The following is an 18539-nucleotide window of genomic DNA, read 5'->3' on the forward strand; positions in this document are numbered from 1 at the left end:
ACAGTAGGGGTTGAATTTATAATAAATTTTCGCTTATTACTGTGAAGTATTATTTTATTATAAAAGTATTTAAGAAAATATGCATAATACGTCTTATTTCTAATCATCAATTTTCAGCCACAATCTATTCTGATAACTGTCATAGCATGAAATTACAGGTGGACGAGAGAAGTCACTTTTTATTGATTTGGTATTTGAATAAGGGAGAGTGAGATAACATGCTGCTATGTCTTGTGAATTAAGAGAATGAGTTTCCCCCCTCTGATCTCTATTTTGGTCGTGAGAATGATGAAGAAGAACAATGAAAAAAATCTAACTTTTTGTTGTTTTGGTCTATAAATAGGGGATATGTAGTTGGAAGGATCGTATGAATGATGGATTGTATGTCTTAGTCTTGAAAGATCTTCTAATTCCTAACTTTGGAGTCACTCTCAATATCACACGGTCGCCTTCTTCAAATTTCATTGATGTTCTTTTATTATCTACATTGCTCTTCTATCTAATTTGTGCAATTTTCATATTTTATTTAATTATCTTTGACTTCTTAGTGGTTTCTTGAATTATTTTTGGTCAAAGAATCCTTAAATGTCCTACCTCTGACCAACATAGTGGTGCTATATATATAAATATATTTTTTTTTCCATAAAGTGCTTCATATGGTGTCATGCATATGTTGGAGTGATAATTGTTATTACCTTTAATATTCTATTAAAGGTAAATGGTGACTCCAATCAAATTGCCTCTATCTTCAAGAATACAAGCTCTGAACATGCCTTCCAAATTTTGAATGGTTATCTCAGTATGACAATGTGTTTGTGGGTGATATTTTGTACTAAGGTTCAACTTAATTATCTAGTGAAATGCTTTCCAAAGTCTAGAAGTATAATTCGGGTCTTTGTCACACAACTTTATATAAAATAAAATTTAATTTAATGCAATATTTTAAGATGAACATTCATATATTTATTTTTTAATAAGAAAAATTAATTATATTTAATATATGATTTGTAAAAAGATGGAAATTTAAAATATATTTAAGTCAATATTTTTGAACTTAATAGTCATATTTATAATTGTTTTATACGAAAAAAATTACTATTATAGTTATTAGTTTATGATCATGAAATTATAGCCACAATTATCTTCCAAAGCTATCACATTTGCAAAGTGGCCATCCTTCTTGAAACCAAAAAATGACAAAATAAGAACAACAACATATCAAGACACACAAAGGCTAAAATAACACAACTTACACTAAGATAATATTGGACCTGCTCTTGAGTTCGACATGACATTAACTCCCGAGTTCCTGTGAAACTTGGATCGGTAGAAATGTTGTAATCTTGATAAACAACTTTTGTTTTTAAAGACTTGGCAAAACGCAATAGCTAAGAGAAAGGTTATTGACCCAGAAATAGAAAAACAGAGGTGTGTGCTCTCAACCCTAATCGCTTTACTTCGATTTCTCTTTTTCTCCCTATCAATCTTCTGCATTAATCCGACCGGTATCATATTCGTGTTTGGTGTTGATGTTTTGAGCCAATTTTTTTTCTTCTTATTAGTTGCGACATTGACGGTAATGGTAACGATGTTCTTGAAATTCAAACCCTAGAAATCTTGATTTGAATTGGTGCCAAAAAAAGTGTTGATCGAATAGTCACAAGAAATAGAGAGATGATGATACACAATAAAATATAAAAAGCTTTACGTTCCCGTTCCTGTTATTGAAATTCAACCAAGAACGCCCGATCTCTATGAATCTTGGTCATTCGAACCCTAGAATTCTGATTTGAATTGGTTCCGTAAAAAGATGGCAACGAAGTCACAGACTTTGTTATTTGGATTCAAGTTTCTGCTGTCCATGATTTTCTTCATTTGAAAGATAGATATAAATCTCTCTCTATTTCATTTTCAACCCATTATCCTTTGGTTTCCGATCTATTGATTCCCTTCTTCTATTGAGGAAACATTTTCTGTCTTCAAAACTGTGTTTGACACATGTTTTGGGGTAGGTTTTTGTTTGCAACATTAACGCATTATAATTGATTATCCAAGAATGTATAATCTTGATGATTCTTGATTGAGAAGGTTAATAAAAATTGAAAAGTAGTTATGCTTGGATGATCTCAAATTTAATTATGAGATAAATTCTTGACATATATGAAGCCTTGAATATGAATTTTTTATTCATATGCAATGCCTTGTTGACAGGATCGAAAGGCAAAGAGATTCAAAAGATCATTAAACTGTTGGCAGAGATGGAAGAAACGAAAATACGGATCCAGTGTTATAACCTTTGGGATTATTAATAATCAGATATTCAAGGGTAGGAGGATCGATGAGGCGTTGAGGGTATTTGATAAATTGAGAGGTAAAGCAGAAAAGAATAGGATAGGCGTGGAACCTGATGTGGTCTTGTATAATACTTTGATTGACAAAGTTAGTAAAGTTGGGAGGGAAGAAGATGGTTTGAGTTTTCTGGCAGAGAGGAAAACTGAGAAGAAAAATAGGCCAAACATTGTTCCATATAATTGCTTGATTGATGGGTTATGCAAAGCTGAAAGGAAATGCCGTTTCTTATATTTTGGAGTGAGTAAAGCTTTGCAATTAGTAAAACTTCCATGAAAAATAATATAATCGTATAAATAGTAATTTTTTTTCTATTTATATAATAATATATTCAAGATTAGATTACACGATGCAAATACATTTTTCAATACCATAAAAAAAATAAAAATCTGCATAGATTTTGAGTGTACTTTACGAATTCTTAGAAGATGATAATTAATTTGGGCTTAATTTGGTTATGTTCTATTGCTGTTCCAAGGTGTGAAGATGATAATTATTTTGGGCATTTAGGAACTTGTTTATCTTCTAAGCATTATGTTACCCAAGAAAATAGAAGGCCACTTTCCTGAGTTGATCGGGCTCCAATTTTTAGAACTAATTTGTCTTGTTTTTTAGGCTCAATAATAATTCATTTTCTAGTTGATTATGCTTTGGTTATGTTAAACATTCATCATGCATTTGACCTGAGATGTGAATTTGGACTGAACAAGCATTTGATTGGTACACTGTCTGATGTATTGGAACATGGCAGTTTCAGGCATTCAGCTTTTTGGGACCAAGTTCAAACCGTTATGTATTTTTTTTAAGTAGCTTATACGAATACTGATGCCTTGTTTCATGTTATGTTTTCTTTTTGTAGTTGTTGTATGTGCATGTTAGGTATGATTGTAGCTTAATAAGTAGCTATTATGTTTTTAGGTTCTTATATTTATTGTAATTTGTTTTGCATGTTATTAGGTTTCTGATTTCCTGTTCACATTCAGAAACTGCTTTTGCATCTTCCGCTTTGTATACATTACATTCAAGATGTTTCTCTTCACTAATATTATATTTATGAATGAATGTAGTTTTGTTGACAGAGTATGAGTGCAAATTTGATCATATATATAGATTGCAGTTAAAAGATAATCTAAAATATCATAGCATACGTGGACTTTTTATAAGTTTGTCAAACCCAACATTGTTTATTAAGAACTAACATAATTTTTTTGTTTCTTTCTTGAAATCAGATTCAAGGAAAATAAAAGTGGACACAGCGACCTTGGAAATTACTCAGTCAAGATCTCATAAACGTTTGTCTCTGCAATATATTGGACTGTAAAGGAACCTAGTACTGTTTTGCCAATCATGGACAGGCGCAGGAGCACCACCCGACCAGTAACCTTATCTTCAGGTTCTGCTACTGCAACCACCACCATAACAATTGAAAGCTCAGATAGATCATCCTCTTCATCTCAGCAGGACCAACAGCAACCCGAAGTCCTTTTTCTCCCCCTCAATCGCAAGAAAAAGAAGGTGTCGTGGAAAGAGGGCACTGTGGACAATGAATTTATGCAGAAAAAGAGTTCCAAGAAGTGTTGTATCTTTCACAAAGAGAAGCCCTTTGATGAAGATGATAGCGATGAAGATGATGTACCACATGACTCTGATAAACATCCCCATGATTGTTGCAAGAATCACGAAGAAGCTAGCCCGAGCAGTTAGGCTATGTTTGGCCGAGGGAAGAAGTTAACGAGAAAGAAAGGCGAGAAAAGAGAAAGATGGTAGATTTGATGTATTATCAGTAGTATAAGAGAAAGAGAAGAAATAGCGACGAATAAAGCGTGTTCTCTCTTTTCTCTTGTTTGGTTGAATAGAAAATGAAAGGAGAGAAATTTTTTTATTTTTTTTTATTTTTAGGACAATAATACCCTCAATTAGAAATAACCAATTTATACCTTTTTATTGTTTTAACTTTATTTACAAAAAGTTCCTTAATTTCTAAGGATATTTTTTTTGTTGACAAAAGAGTTAATTTGTCATAAATATAATGAAATAAATTAAAGGACTATACAACTATGTCCAAACGCATGTTTGGTATTTAGTGTAACTTTTGTAATGATTTTGTTTGTTCCAATGAAAAACCAAACATCCACAATTTTTCCTTCTCCTCGTCTATTTTTTATTTTTGGGTTGGTCGGATTCGGGTCATTGGGTGAAAGATGTGTGTGGGTGGATAAAAACGGGTTGGTTGTGTGTGGATGGATAAAAACGGGACTCATTTCTTCCCATCTTATATCCTTATATAGTTTAGCCATGAAAAATAATTTAGTCTTATATAGTTTGTAACATATAATACAATCCATTAAAAAAATTTGGCTCAATCTGCCAATTAGGGTTGTGCAAAAAATCTGGCTGTGAGGCTTAAATCAATAACTGATCCATTGAAAAAAATTGCCCCAACATGCCAATTAGGGTTGTGCAAAAAATCTAGTTATGAGGCCCAAATCAATAATTAGAATTAAATCTATTTTAAATATCCAGTTAAAATAATATAGTTATAATTCAATTCATCTGATTATTATCCACTCAACCGTAAGAGCATCTCCAACAGTGAACTCAATATGATTGAGTTCATTAAGTACCGTTCCTTTCTGACAATAAGGACCGAACGCATTTAGGTACCGTTGGAGATGTTCTAACAAACTCTTATCTTATTACAACAAAAAAATCTATTCCTTAAAAAATATATTTACCTTTTTTTATAAAATAAAGTTCATACCTTCAAATTAAAATAACTACAGCAGAATTAAAATATGTTCAAAAAATCTATGCAAATTAGAAGAAAAAAAATAAACCGCAGAATTGAAATATGTTAAAAAGTTCGCATATTTGTGTATTCTCCTTTGTACGTTAATCATACATTCAAGTAAATAAAACTCAAGATAACATAAAACCTCATCTCATATTATAAGAACTCTTCACCGATAAAATCATCATAACTACATTTTGATACAGTTTCACCATATCAAAACTATGAATATCATAATCAAAACGTGGTGTGCAATAAATTAAGGCTATTGTGATAATATTCTCATGGTTGATAAATGTTTTCTTTGGTATCCAAAAGCTTTCATTCCTCTATAGCTCATATAAAATGAGGAAATAAAAGCAATAAGCACATTCTCCACGCTCTTATGATTGATCCATTTTTTCATAAGTCAGCACAATTTATCACTTTTTAAAAAGTGAATGACATTTAGAAAAATGAACCAATAAACAGTTAAAAAATGAGTTCATCAATATGTTCAATTTCAATCCAAATAACAATTGTTATGGTGCTACAGCATTGCAAAATTTGAAACAAATTAGTATTGGACTTCGATATACTATTTTTGGCCATTGACAACACAATATTATAGAGAATCCCATTCTGAACAGGATCACCCATTCAAAGAGTATATGACATCCATTTCAAACATACAACTACAATCAAAATAAACCTTCCGATGTCTGTCTCTCCACCTATAACACTGCTTCAGCTGAAATATAAATCGAAAAAAGGCTTTCTCATATAAAACCTAGTAAAACAGATGAAACCAAAATAACACCAAAATCAAATCAATACACACACAAAAAAACTAGACATGATAAATCGCAAAACTCATAACAAGAAATTGAGATTAATCACAAAAGAGTCGCCATCATATATCACATCATATTAACACAAAATCCAAGAAACAAAGTACATCACATTTTTATTCTCCATCGTGAAGACGAACACACGAAATTACAATGACCTAATTATGAATAAGAAGAAAATATGCTAATTTATATCTGCATCATCGAAATCGTCTTGGAAGGAGTTGAAGAAATCAGAATCGGTGAGTTTGTGATCAGTGACGATAACGCCATCGGCTAACATCTCGAATTGTTCAAGTATATGGTTTCAGATTCAGGGTTTCGGGTTTAGTGTTTAGGGTTTCGGGTTTCAGGTTTAGGGATTCGGGTTTAGGGTTTCATGTTCTAGGTTTAGGATTTATGGTTTTGGGTTTAGGGTTTAAGGTTTCAAGATTAGGGTTTCAGGTTTAGGGTTTCGAATTTTGGGTTTCAGGTTTTGCGTTTCGGGATTAGGGGTTTGAGATTAGGGTTTCGTGTTTACTGTTACAGATTTAGGGTTTCGGGTTTAGGGTTTAAGTTCTGGGGTTTAGGGTTTCGAGTTTAGGGTTTCAAAATTATGGTTTTGAGTTTAGGATTTAGGATTTAGGGCTTCGAGATTATGGTTTCAAGTGTAGTATTTCGGGCTCAGGGTTTATGGTATAGCGTTTTGGGTTTAGGGTTTCGAGTTAAGGGTTCTGACTTTAGTGTTTCGGGTTTAGGTTTTTAGGGTTAAGGTTTTAGGTTTAGCATTTCATGTTTAGGGTTTCATGTTCTAGGTTTAGGGTTTAGGGTTTCAAGATTAGGGTTTAGAGTTTTAAGATTAGGGTTTAGGGTTTCAGATTTTGGGTTTAGGGTTTCGAGATTATGGTTTCAGTTGTAGTGTTTCACCTTCAGGGTTTAGGGTTTCGAGATTATGATTTCGGGTGTAGTGTTTCGGGCTTAGGATTTGGGGTTTCGAGATTATGGTTTCAGGTGTAGTGTTTCGGGCTCAGGGTTTCTTGTATAGCCTTTCGGGTTTAGGGTTTCGGGTTAAGGGTTTCGGGTTTAGTTTAGGATTTCGGGTTTAGGATTTTAGATTTCGTGTTTAGGGTTTCGGGTTTAGTGTTTCGCATTAAGGATTTCGGGTTTATGGTTTATGGTTTTAGATTAAGGCTTTCTAGTTTTGGGTTTCGGGATTAGGGTTTCTTGTTAGGTTTAGGATTTTCGAATTCAGGTTTAGGGTTTCGGATTTACGATTTCGGATTTACGATTTCGGATTTAGACTTCCAAGTATAGGGTTTTAGGGTTTCGGGTTTAGTGTTTAGGGTTTCGGGTTTCAGGTTTAGGGATTCGTGTTCTAGGTTTAGGATTTATGGTTTTAGGTTTAGGGTTTCGGGTTTCGGGTTTAAGGTTTCAGGATTTGGGTTTCAGCTTTAGGGTTTCGAGTTTAGGGTTTCAGCTTTAGCGTTTCGAGATTAGGGATTTGTTATTAGGGTTTCAGGTTTACAGTTTCAGATTTAGGGTTTCATGTTTACGGTTTCAGATTTAGGGTTTCAGGTTTTGGGGTTTAGGTTTTCGAGTTTAAGGTTTAGGATTTAAGATTTAGGGTTTCGAGATTATGGTTTCAGGTGTAGTGTTTCGGGCTCAGGGTTTCATGTATAGCATTTTTCGGGTTTAGGGTTTCGGGTTTCGAGATTATGGTTTCAGGTGTTGGGTTTCGGGCTCAGGGTTTCATGTATAGCATTTCGGGTTTAGGGTTTCGGGTTAAGGGTTTCGATTTAAGTGTTTCGAGTTTAGGATTTCAGGGTTTAGGGTTTAGGGTTTAGGTTTAGGCATTCTAGTTTTTGGTATAGGGTTTCGAGTTTCGGGTTTACGGTTTCAGGTTTAGTTTTTCCGATTCAGGTTTAGGGTTTTGGATTTAGAGTTTCAAGTATATGGTTTCAAGTTCAGGGTTTAGTGTTTAGGGTTTCGGGTTTCAAGTTTAGGGATTCGGGTTTAGGGTTTAGGGTTTCATGTTCTAGGTTTAGGATTTGTGATTTTGGGTTTAGGGTTTAGGGTTTCGGGTTTAAGGTTTCAGGATTAGGGTTTCAGGTTTAGGGTTTCAAGTTTAGGGTTTCATGTTTAGCGTTACTGGATTAAGGATTTGAGATTAGGGTTTCAGGTTTTGGGTTTAGGGTTTTGGCTTTAGGTTTTGGGGTTTAAGGTTTCGAGTTTATGGTTTCAAGAATAGGGTTTTGAGTTTAGGGTTTAGGATTTAGGGTTTCAAGATTATGGTTTCAGGTGTAGTGTTTCAGGATCAGGGTTTCTGGTATAGCATTCTGGGTTTAGGGTTTTGGGTTAATGGTTTCGACTTTAGTGTTTCGGGTTTCAGGGTTAAAGGTTTAGGGTTTCGAGTTTAGGGTTTCATGTTCTATGTTTAGGGTTTAGGGTTTCGAGATTATGGTTTACAGTATTGTGTTTCGGGCTTAGGGTTTAGGGTTTCAAGATTACGGTTTCAGGTGTAGTGTTTCAGGCTCAGGGTTTCGGGTTTAGGTTTTGGGGTTAAGGGTTTCGAGTTTAGGGTTTCAAGATTAGGGTTTCGAGTTTAGGGTTTACTATTTAGGATTTAGGGTTTCGAGATTATGGTTTCAGGTGTAGTGTTTCAGGTTCAGGGTTTCTGGTATAATGTTTCGGGTTTTGAGTTTCGGGTTAAGGGTTTCGGCTTTAGTGCTTCGGGTTTAGGGTTTCATGGTTTAGGTTTAGGATTTCGTGTTTTGGGTTTCATGTTCTAGGTTTAGGGTTTAGGGTTTTAAGATTAGGGTTTAGGGTTTCAAGATTAGGGTTTTGAGTTTAGGGTTTCAAGATTATAGTTTCAGGTGTAGTGTTTCGGGATCAGGGTTTCTTGTATAGCATTTCGGGTTTAGGGTTTTGGGTTAATGGTTTCGACTTTAGTGTTTCGGGTTTAGGGTTTCAGGGTTAAAGGTTTATGGTTTTAAGTTTAGGGTTTCATGTTCTATGTTTAGGGTTTAGGGTTTCAAGATTAGGGTTTAGGGTTTCAAGATTAGGGTTTAGGGTTTCAAGATTAAGGTTTAGGGTTTCAAGATTAGGGTTTAGGGTTTCAAGATTAGGGTTTAGGGTTTCGGATTTTGGGTTTAGGGTTTCGAGATTATGGTTTACAGTGTAGTGTTTCAGGCTTAGGGTTTAGGGTTTTGAGATTATGGTTTCAGGTGTAGTGATTCGGGCTCAGGGTTTCTTGTATAGCATTTCGGGTTTAAGGTTTCGGGTTAAGGGTTTCGACTTTAGTGTTTCGGGTTTAGGATTTCAGGGTTTAGGGTTTTGGGTTTACGGTTTAGGGTTTTAGATTTGGTGTTTAGGGTTTCGGGTTTAGTGTTTCGCATTAATGGTTTCGGGTTTATGGTTTTGGGTTTAAGGTTTAGGGTTTAGGATTTCGCATTAAGGGTTTCGGGTTTATGGTTTCTGGTTTTAGATTAAGGGTTTCTAGTTTTCGGTTTCGCATTTCGGGTTTCAGGTTTAGGTTTTAGGGTTTCGGGATTCGGGTTTCAAGTTTAGGGTTTCTTGTTAGGTTTAGTATTTTCGATTTCATGTATAGGGTTTTGGATTTAGAGTTTCAAGTATAGGGTTTCAGGTTCAGGGTTTCGGGTTTAGTGTTTAGGGTTTTGGGTTTCAGGATTAGGGTTTCAGGTTTAGGGTTTCAAGTTTAGGGTTTCAAGTTTAGGGTTTCAGGTTTTGCGTTTCGAGATTAGGGATTTGAGATTAGGGTTTTAGGTTTACGGTTTCATATTTAGGATTTTCTGTTTAGGGTTTAAGGTTTCGGGTTTAGGTTTTGGGGTTAAGGGTTTCGAGTTTAGGGTTTCATGTTCTAGGTTTAGGGTTTAGGGTTTTAAGATTAGGGTTTAGGGTTTCAATATTAGGGTTTTGAGTTTAGGGTTTCTAGATTATGGTTTCAGGTGTAGTGTTCCGGGCTCAGGGTTTCTGGAATAGTGTTTCGGGTTTCGGATTTTGGGTTAATGGTTTCGACTTTAGTGTTTCGGGTTTAGGTTTCAGCGTTTTGGTTTAGGGTTTCGAGTTTAGGGTTTCATGTTCTAGGTTTAGGGTTTACGGTTTCAGGATTAGGGTTTAGGGTTTCAAGATTAGGGTTTAGGGTTTCAAGATTAAGATTTAGGGTTTCAAGATTAGGGTTTAGGGTTTCGGAATTTGGGTTTAGGGTTTTGAGATTATGGTTTCATGTGTAGTGTTTCGAGCTTAGGGTTTAGGGTTTTGAGATTATGGTTTCAAGTGTAGTGTTTCAGGATCAGGGTTTCTTGTATAGCGTTTCGGGTTTAGGGTTTTGGGTTAAGGGTTTCCACTTTAGTGTTTCGGGTTTAGGATTTCAGGGTTTAGGTTTAGTCTTTCTAGTTTTGGGTATAGGGTTTCGAGTTTCGGGTTTAAGGTTTCAGGTTTAGTTTTTCGGATTCATGTTTAGGGTTTCAGATTTAGAGTTTCTAGTATAGGGTTTCAGGTTCAGGGTTTCGTGTTTAGTGTTTAGGGTTTGGGGTTTCAGGTTTAGGGATTCGGGTTTAGGGTTTCATGTTCTAGGTTTAGGATTTATGGTTTTGGGATTCAGGTTTAGGGTTTCGGTTTTAAGGTATCAGGATTAGGGTTTCAGGTTTAGGGTTTCGAGTTTAGGGTTTCAGGTTTAGCGTTTCGGGATAAGGGATTTTAGATTAGGGTTTCAAGTTTACGGTTACAGATTTAGGTTTTCAGGTTTAGGGTTTCGGGTTTAGGTTTTGGGGTTTAGTTTTTGAGTTTAGGGTTTCAATATTAGGTTTTCCAGTTTAGGGTTTAGGATTTAGGGTTTCGAGATTATGTTTTCAGGTGTAGTGTTTCGGGCTCAGGGTTTCTGGTATAGCGTTTCGGGTTTAGGGTTTCGGGTTAAGGGTTTCGACTTTAGTGTTTTGGGTTTAGGGTTTCAGGGTTAAGGGTTTAGGTTTTGGGATTCGGGTTTAGGGTTTCATGTTCTAGGTTTAGGGTTTAGGGTTTCAAGATTAGGGTTTAGGGTTTCGGATTTTAGGTTTAGGGTTTTGAGATTATGGTTTCAGATGTAGTGTTTCGGGTTTAGGGTTTCGAGATTATGGTTTCAGGTGTAGTGTTTCGGGCTCAGGGTTTCTTGTATGGCATTTCGGGTTTAGGGTTTCGACTTTAGTGTTTCAGGTTTAGGATTTCAGGGTTTAGGTTTACGGTTTCTAGTTTTTGGTATAGGGTTTCAAGTTTCGGGTTTAAGGTTTCAGGTTTAGTTTTTCGTGTTAGGGTTTAGGGTTAAGGGTTTCGGGTTTAGGGTTTCAAGATTAGGGTTTCAAGTTTAGGGTTTAGGATTTAGGGTTTCGGGTTTAGGGTATTGAGATTATGGTTTCAGGTGTAGGGTTTCGGGCTTAGGGTTTCGGGTACAGCATTTCGGGTTAATGGTTTCGATTTTAGTGTTTCGGGTTTACGGTTTCAGGGTTTCGGGTTTCGCATTAAGGGGTTTCAGGTTTCGGGTTTCGTGTTTCAGGTTTAGGTATTAGGGTTTAGGGTTTCGAGATTAGGGTTCAGGTTTAGGGTTTATAGTTAGGTTTAGGAGTTTAGGATTCAGGTTTAGTGTTTCGGATTTAGGGTTTCATGTTTAGGGTTTCAAGATTCAGGATTTTTTAAAAATGAAGTAGTTTTAACTTATAAGCACACATTAGATATATAGGAAAACTGAGGGAGTATATTTAAGAAGCCTGACAGACCTATAACATCTGTTCTCTTATCCATAGATTGAGCAAAACCACCATATTTGGAGTTACAAGTATCTCTAGTGGCAAATTTTGGCAAATCATTTTGCTGAAGCTTATCTTCGCTTGAGGAATCTTTTGGTGACATATTGGTATAAACCATTTCGGGAATTACTTTTGGAATTTCACTTAATAAACGTGATTGTTCTGATGAAGACTCAAGCTTCAGTTTGCGGTCCATGTACTAAGCAAGTGTATGGAAACATGGTTAAGGCACAACCTGTCAGCAATAAATTAGGGAAGAAATTAACAATTCTCAATATTTTGGCCTTTTAGCTTTCTAATCTGAGGTAGCATCAACAAAAACATCATGAAAGGATATTCTCTACTCCATCCTTTTTCATCTGCCAGATCAATGTGATTTCGTAACAATGCTAATTCCCTTGAGATCCACTGCCATATAAAGCAAAAGAGAGACAAATATCAGTAACAAAATATGATACATCTGAGTTTCTTTTATACTCAATAATATTTATATTAGAGCAGTTATTAACATATTAATAATCCACTAGACAAATGAATTATTGAGCATAAATGATTGAAGGGATAACATAAGGGAAGATTTCAAATATTTCAGTACAATGTATAGATTTATTGCCTCCTAGCATATGTTTAAGTAAATTTCACAATTTTGTGAATGTAAATTCTTTGCATGTATAGTAATTTTTTTTAATGCTGGAAAATAGTAAGTGATCTTTTGCCCTAGTTGAATTTCATGATGCACAACCCATGTTTACATGCTAGACTCTATGAAATTGCACTTTGAATTATATATTTTGAGATCTATCTTTACAATAGCAAAAAAAAAAAGGATTCTACTACGCAACAGAATAATATTTATAAGCTACATACATGCTTTATTATATCTTCATGCAGAGTTTTGGCTTTCTGCTCAAGCTCCAGCTGCGAAACCCAGGTGGTTATCATTTGGTCACATTTTTCTACAAATCCAATCAAATATTGTTTAACAAATAAAATTCTTACTCATAAGGAACACCCATAAAATCAGCGTCGTCTAATCACATTTGGTCACATTGCTCACATAGGGGAAAGCCCATAAAATCATCGTCGTCTAAAATGACTGAACAAAATTAAAGGTTCTAAGCCAAAACACGCCTTAATTATGTGACATTAAATCTATAGCATGCTTCTGTTTCTCGAGAAGCTGCTGGTAATATTGCTCATCCCCTGTGATTTACATGATATCCCATGTGACCCCTCAATTTCTTACTTCCCACCAGTTCACTGACCCCTTCTCTATGCCAGGGACATATATTAGCTTCAATCACAGGACATTATACATCAATGAATGTTATATTGGACATCAACTCAGGAAGTGAAAAAATAGGCCGTAATAACCATGTGGAGACATAGCTTTCTATGATTTCTACAAAGACAATGGATGAAATTAGACTTTGACTTCAATGCTAAAGATTCAAAACATGTGTAGGGTTACTAACTTTACAATTCACTTTACCAAACAAAATAATTAATATGAGATATTATTAAGCATGTGGTATGGCAAGGATCTGTTTCATTGCAGGCAAAAAATCGTTGAAACAAGTGAACAGCGTCAGTTTAAGGCTAGATTTTGAAGAAATCGGTTTAATAGTAGACTAGTAGATAGCTACAAATATAAATTTTCACTAGCTTAAGTCTCAAACTTAATCTATCGATTATCTGATGTACATGTACTGCTAAAAAGCTTCTTTAGATGTATGACTTTTATTAGTTATTAATACTATATTATTGAACTTCATTTGCCCTTTCTTTTACAGATATTCTCCTGTACAGCCAGCATAATATTGCACTGCATAATAATAATTCCTACTATTAAAATCTGAAAAGATTTACATGGACCTTATTCATAATTGATCAGATCATGAAGCATAATTTTTTTTATTGAAACAAACTAAATCACTCACACACAACAAACTTACTATAGTTGGCTGTTTGAGCAAATCATTTCTCATTCTCTGATACAGATCTTGACATTCTTCATGCAGAAAATACTTATAAATTAAGAATCCATGAATTATACACGACCAACTAGGGTGAGTGTAGACTTTGCAGCAGAATCCTGAACCTTGTCATAATTTTCTTACAGAATATGGATACACAAATCATATTAGATAACATCAACAAACTTTGAAAAAAATTACGGATAATCACCTTCACATCAGAATCCCAGCTATGCTCTGATGCAGGAAATAATACAATATATTCAACATCTTGTAGAAAAGTGGTTTGGAAATTGAGTTATCCACTTTTACTAGGAAACTGCTACTTCGTTTACAACCAGGTCTCCAAAAACAAGGGAAATTGCACCAGAAAATTATGTTAGCATTAGCGCAATACAAATACCTCAAAAAAATCATCGTCTGAAATTTTGCAGATAGGAACATCTTTTGGCACATTAACAAGCCGGGGCATAATTTCTTGGTTGATTTCTTCTTTCTTTGAAGATCTGTTTATTCATGTGATATATACAGATACATAAATCAATGTATGTATATCAGAAAAGTATGATAGTGATAGAACACTGCAAATTAAGAGGAACGAGGGCCCAAAGAGTGGGCCTCAGTCACACACCTCACACACATATAGTTTCTAGAATGATAGATGGAGGGAATAAAAACTAGTTAATAATGTCTCTTATTCTACTGATATTCCATTAAAGGAATGAGGGAAGGGGAAGTCGGAAAGGCATTCAGTTTTAAGAAGGATGAATGAATGGAATAAAAGCTAGTTAATAATGTCACTTATTTTATGTTATAAGAATAAGGGAATAGGAAGAAGGAAAAATATTGAGAAAATATTCTAAGAAATAATTAGAAGAATTCTTTCTCTGGTTAAGGAGTTCTTAGAACTCTGGTTTTGTTCCTTTTCTGCATTTTCAGATTTCCAGCATTGTAAGAGCTTCAAAGCTCATTAATTCTAGTCAATAAAATTCTGGTTTCTATCATATAGCTAGTAAAAGAACATCACTCATGTTAACTTCCTTCTGCAGCAATGTATATGCCAAGATAAAAAATTGTACTTAAACCTTTCAATTTTATTTCTCATTTTTCTTTTTCAAATGTGTAGTGGATATAACGTATGACTTAGTAATGTGCAAAAAAAAAATCTACCAATTAAAGTTTTGGATACAATGTATGACTTAGTTATGTGCAATATCTACTGTTCTTTATATTTCATTTTTTTTCCTCTCCATTAAGAGAATTGATGCTTGTATAGAACTTATGACAACATTTTAGAAATAAGATCAAGAAAATGACAATATGACAGTATCGGTAGAGTACTTAAATACCTGAAGATAGCAAAATTATCTACTATACTTCTCATAAAAAATTGTATGCTTGTCTTTTATGACCAGTAACTTCTAGCCACGACCAACATTACCTATTACTGGTAAGAGCAGATGGGAGTTCTTCTGCAAATAGTCATTGGTGTCAGATTTGGTTCTCACAAAACTTCCCAAGACTTTGCCATCAAAAGCTTCTGGTTTCTTTAAAAGCTCCTCAATTAAGCTCCTCTTCAACTAGACAAGCTTTAGGATTGAACTAATTATAGCTTCGAAACCGTTTGGAAGCTCTTTAGAAACTAGGTTCTGACATGATTTTGTAGTTGGGTTCAAATTTCTCGACCTTGAAAATTTTATCGACTCATTATAATCCCTTTCTTCTGAACCACAGATGATATCATCTGTTTCCTCAAGATTCTCAACAAAATGCAATGTCAAAAGGTTTTGGATGTTGTTTTTGTTCACTGACTTCCTCCATAGTAAAGTCCTTGACTTTTCATCATATATGATCTTTCGCTTTTTCGAAGGGTCGAATAACTTGTTACTATTGCAGTACTCAATGATAATTGAAGCTCGGAAAGTTCTTTGGTTATGTCTCTACTAATATCTTAAAGAAAATCAATGAGACTTCTTGAAACCCATCCTACAAAATTCTTTCAATATTGCTACCAACACTCCCTAAATTACTACCCACACCCCTAAATATTTAAAAAAATCAAAATGCCTAAATTACCGTTCCCTCTATTTCATCTTCTTCATAACTCATCTTTTTCATAACTCATCTTCTCATCTTCTTCATAACTCATCTTCTTTATTTCATCTTCTTCATAACACATTTTCTTCCTCTTCATTCTATATTCAACACATTGTTCATCTTCTTCATATTCATAGTCAATCATCATATTCTTCAACCATCTTCATCAATCATCATCAAGTGTATGAAGTTTACGTAATGAGGGTTAATAACAAGGCAATATTGTTCGTAGGATTCGCAATGAGAAGGAGAATGAAGAGGAGTATGAAGTTTACATAATGAGGGTTAGTAACAAGGCAATATTGTTCGTAGGATTCACAATGAGAAGGAGAATGAAGAGGAGAAGGAAACAAGCGTATGAAGTTTACGTAATGAAGAGGAAACTGAAGCAGTTTAGGGTTTAGGGATAGTATTTGAATGAGAGTTTATAGAGATAGTAACAAAATTGGAGATGGTTCGCAATGGAGATGGGTGGCAATATGGTTCGTATGACAGTAGGGTTCGCAATGAGAAGGACAATGAAGAGGAGGAGGACTCTGAAGCGTAGTGAAGTTTAAGAAATGAAGAGGAAACTGAAGCGGTTTACTGTTATATATAAAACCCTATTACAACGCTCATTGAAAGAGCGATGTAAAAGACCTCCTTAACTTAGTTTTTAAAAGCCTATTACAGCGCTCTTTGAAAGAGCAAAGAGTGCTGCAAAAGACCTCCTTAACTTATTTTTTTAAAAGCATATTACAGCGCTCTTTGAAAAAGCGCTGTAAAAGATCTCCCTTAACTTATTTTTTAAAAGCTCATTACAGCGATCTTTGAAAGAGCGATGTAAAAGACATCCTTAACTTATTTTTTAAAAGCCTATCACAGCGACTCTTTGAAATAGTGTTGTAAAAGACCTCCTTAATTTATTTTTTAAAAGCATATTACATCGCTCTTTGAAAGAGCGCTGTAAAAGACATCCTTAACTTATTTTTGAAAAGCCTATTACAGCGCTCTTGGGAATAGCGCTGTAAAAGACCTCCTTAACTTATTTTTTAAAAGCCTATTACAGCGCTTTAAAAGACCTCTTAACTTAGTATAAAACAAAGTTTTGTGACCTCCTTATTTTTTTAAAGGCTTTTATAGCGCTTATTGAGAAAAGCGCTGTAAAAGACCTCCTTATTTTACGTTCCAAACCGTCATCCATATCCTCAAAATCAGGTTCCAAACCTTCATACATTTCATCATTGTTGTCTCATAAAGGAAAACAAAATTTATTTGCATCCAGAACAAAGGAAAACAAAATTCTCAATATTTTGTTTAACATGTACGTGAACTTCAATTTACGTATGTTTACGTGAACTAAGTTCACGTAGCGTTACGCAATCTGAAATCCAGTAACCGTACTTGAACTCAAATCACGTAAACATACGTAAATTGAAGTTCACGTATATGACTTATATTTTCAAACTTCATTGATTACGCAATCTGAGTTCACTTACGTTTACGTGAATTCAGATTGCGTACATATTGAGTTGGGTTGAATTGTCAAACTTCATTGATCATGCAATTTGAGTTCACGTAAGTTTACGTTAATTCAGATTGCGTAGTTTCTGAAATTTTTATTTTTTTAAACCATACGTGAATTAGTTCACGTAACACCAGAACGTACGTGAACTGAGTTCACGTAAAATCCTCAGATTTAGAGAAAAAAATACGAACTCAAATAAGACCAACAAACATACCTTTTTATGTAGATTTAACCACAATGTGATGATCAAACTGATGTGTTGTAGGATATGAGTGAGTGAAGTAAGTTTTTAATGATTATAAGTTATGGTTAGTGAGGTATGGTGATTTTTTTATGTGAGTTATGAGATGAGTTTAATGTTGATGAATGTAAGTTATGGGTTAATAAATGTGTAACATTGATAAAATGGCATTTTGAGTATTTTCATTTTTTTTTATAATTTTGGGGGGTTCGAGTAGCAATTTGAGGGGTGTTGGTAACATTATTGAAGTCCTTTTTCTTATCTCCAACTTTTCCTTTTATTAACTTTAGCTTTTTCATGCGTTTCTTCTTTCCCCTCACCGATTTAACTCCTGATGTGTCATTCAGGTCTTCGTAATCAAAAGGTTGAAAGTCACTCACATCAGATTCGCCAGAATCATCTTCCTTCTCGCTTATTTCGTATGGATCCAAGTCACGCTTGTTTTTCACATTTTTAATGAAGTCATGGGCAAAATGAGCCATTTGAGAATTCAACCCTTTTTTTTTTTTGATAAATTTATAATATTCTTGAAAATAACATTCATATGTCTCTTGATCTTCGAAATCTATAATGAATATATAGAGCGAAAGAGAAAGTGTATACATACAACCTGCATAAAGAGGTGAACTTTCTTTACTCAATTGCGAGTACAACCGAGAAAATATGATGTAAAAAGAATTATAGTACAATGAAAAAAATTGGTTCCTGATACTGTTTTAACAAATGGTTTTCACCTGTACGAAGAATAACAGGGACGAATGAACCTGTTGGACAATCTAGGATTCTTTTTCAAAGATAAATAGAATAAGTTTGTTGTTTTAAACACCTCAAAACAAAAGCACTTGCAAGATGTTTCCAAAACAGAGAACAAGTGCCTCCGTTATTTATGGCACCAGCACAACAATCACAAACATCGGCAACCCAAAAATGTCAATTTGTAAATAGTAAATACACATAAATGATAAACAAACAGC

General features: G+C 34.5%; 2 protein-coding genes across 7 annotated transcripts; one reads left to right on the top strand and one right to left on the bottom strand.

Annotated features, from left to right (window-relative positions):
* The first annotated feature begins 1176 nt into the window (after positions 1 to 1176).
* LOC101488545 (uncharacterized) lies at positions 1177 to 4302 on the top strand. Of its 2 annotated transcripts, XM_004485346.4 has the most exons (3): positions 1177 to 1428; positions 2212 to 2589; positions 3579 to 4302. In XM_004485346.4, exon 3 carries the CDS (start codon positions 3697 to 3699, stop codon positions 4051 to 4053), a length of 357 nt encoding a protein of 118 aa, XP_004485403.1. In that variant the 5' UTR covers positions 1177 to 1428; positions 2212 to 2589; positions 3579 to 3696; the 3' UTR covers positions 4054 to 4302. The 2 variants fall into 2 exon arrangements, with proteins under 2 accessions (XP_004485403.1, XP_004485404.1); XM_004485347.4 differs by lacking the exon at positions 2212 to 2589.
* Positions 4303 to 5878: 1576 nt separating this feature from the next.
* On the bottom strand, positions 5879 to 18118 carry LOC101497647 (uncharacterized protein At5g08430-like). 5 transcript variants are annotated; one of them, XR_012163588.1, is made up of 5 exons: positions 15070 to 16308; positions 13700 to 14226; positions 12744 to 13146; positions 12612 to 12662; positions 5879 to 12152 (listed from the first exon to the last, which is right to left on the bottom strand). XR_012163588.1 is itself a non-coding variant. In XM_073370114.1 (3 exons), exons 1-3 carry the CDS (start codon positions 13730 to 13732, stop codon positions 12006 to 12008), a joined length of 231 nt encoding a protein of 76 aa, XP_073226215.1. In that variant the 5' UTR covers positions 13733 to 18118; the 3' UTR covers positions 5879 to 12005. The 5 variants fall into 5 exon arrangements, 1 of the variants encoding a protein (XP_073226215.1); XR_012163591.1 differs by having other exon boundaries at positions 12744 to 13038; positions 13700 to 17169; XR_012163590.1 differs by lacking the exon at positions 12744 to 13146 and having other exon boundaries at positions 12612 to 12700; positions 15070 to 16714.
* Between the last annotated feature and the right edge of the window lie 421 nt (positions 18119 to 18539).

Source organism: Cicer arietinum, chromosome 1, assembly GCF_000331145.2.
Source record: "Cicer arietinum cultivar CDC Frontier isolate Library 1 chromosome 1, Cicar.CDCFrontier_v2.0, whole genome shotgun sequence".
NCBI classification, from domain to species: Eukaryota; Viridiplantae; Streptophyta; class Magnoliopsida; order Fabales; family Fabaceae; genus Cicer; species Cicer arietinum.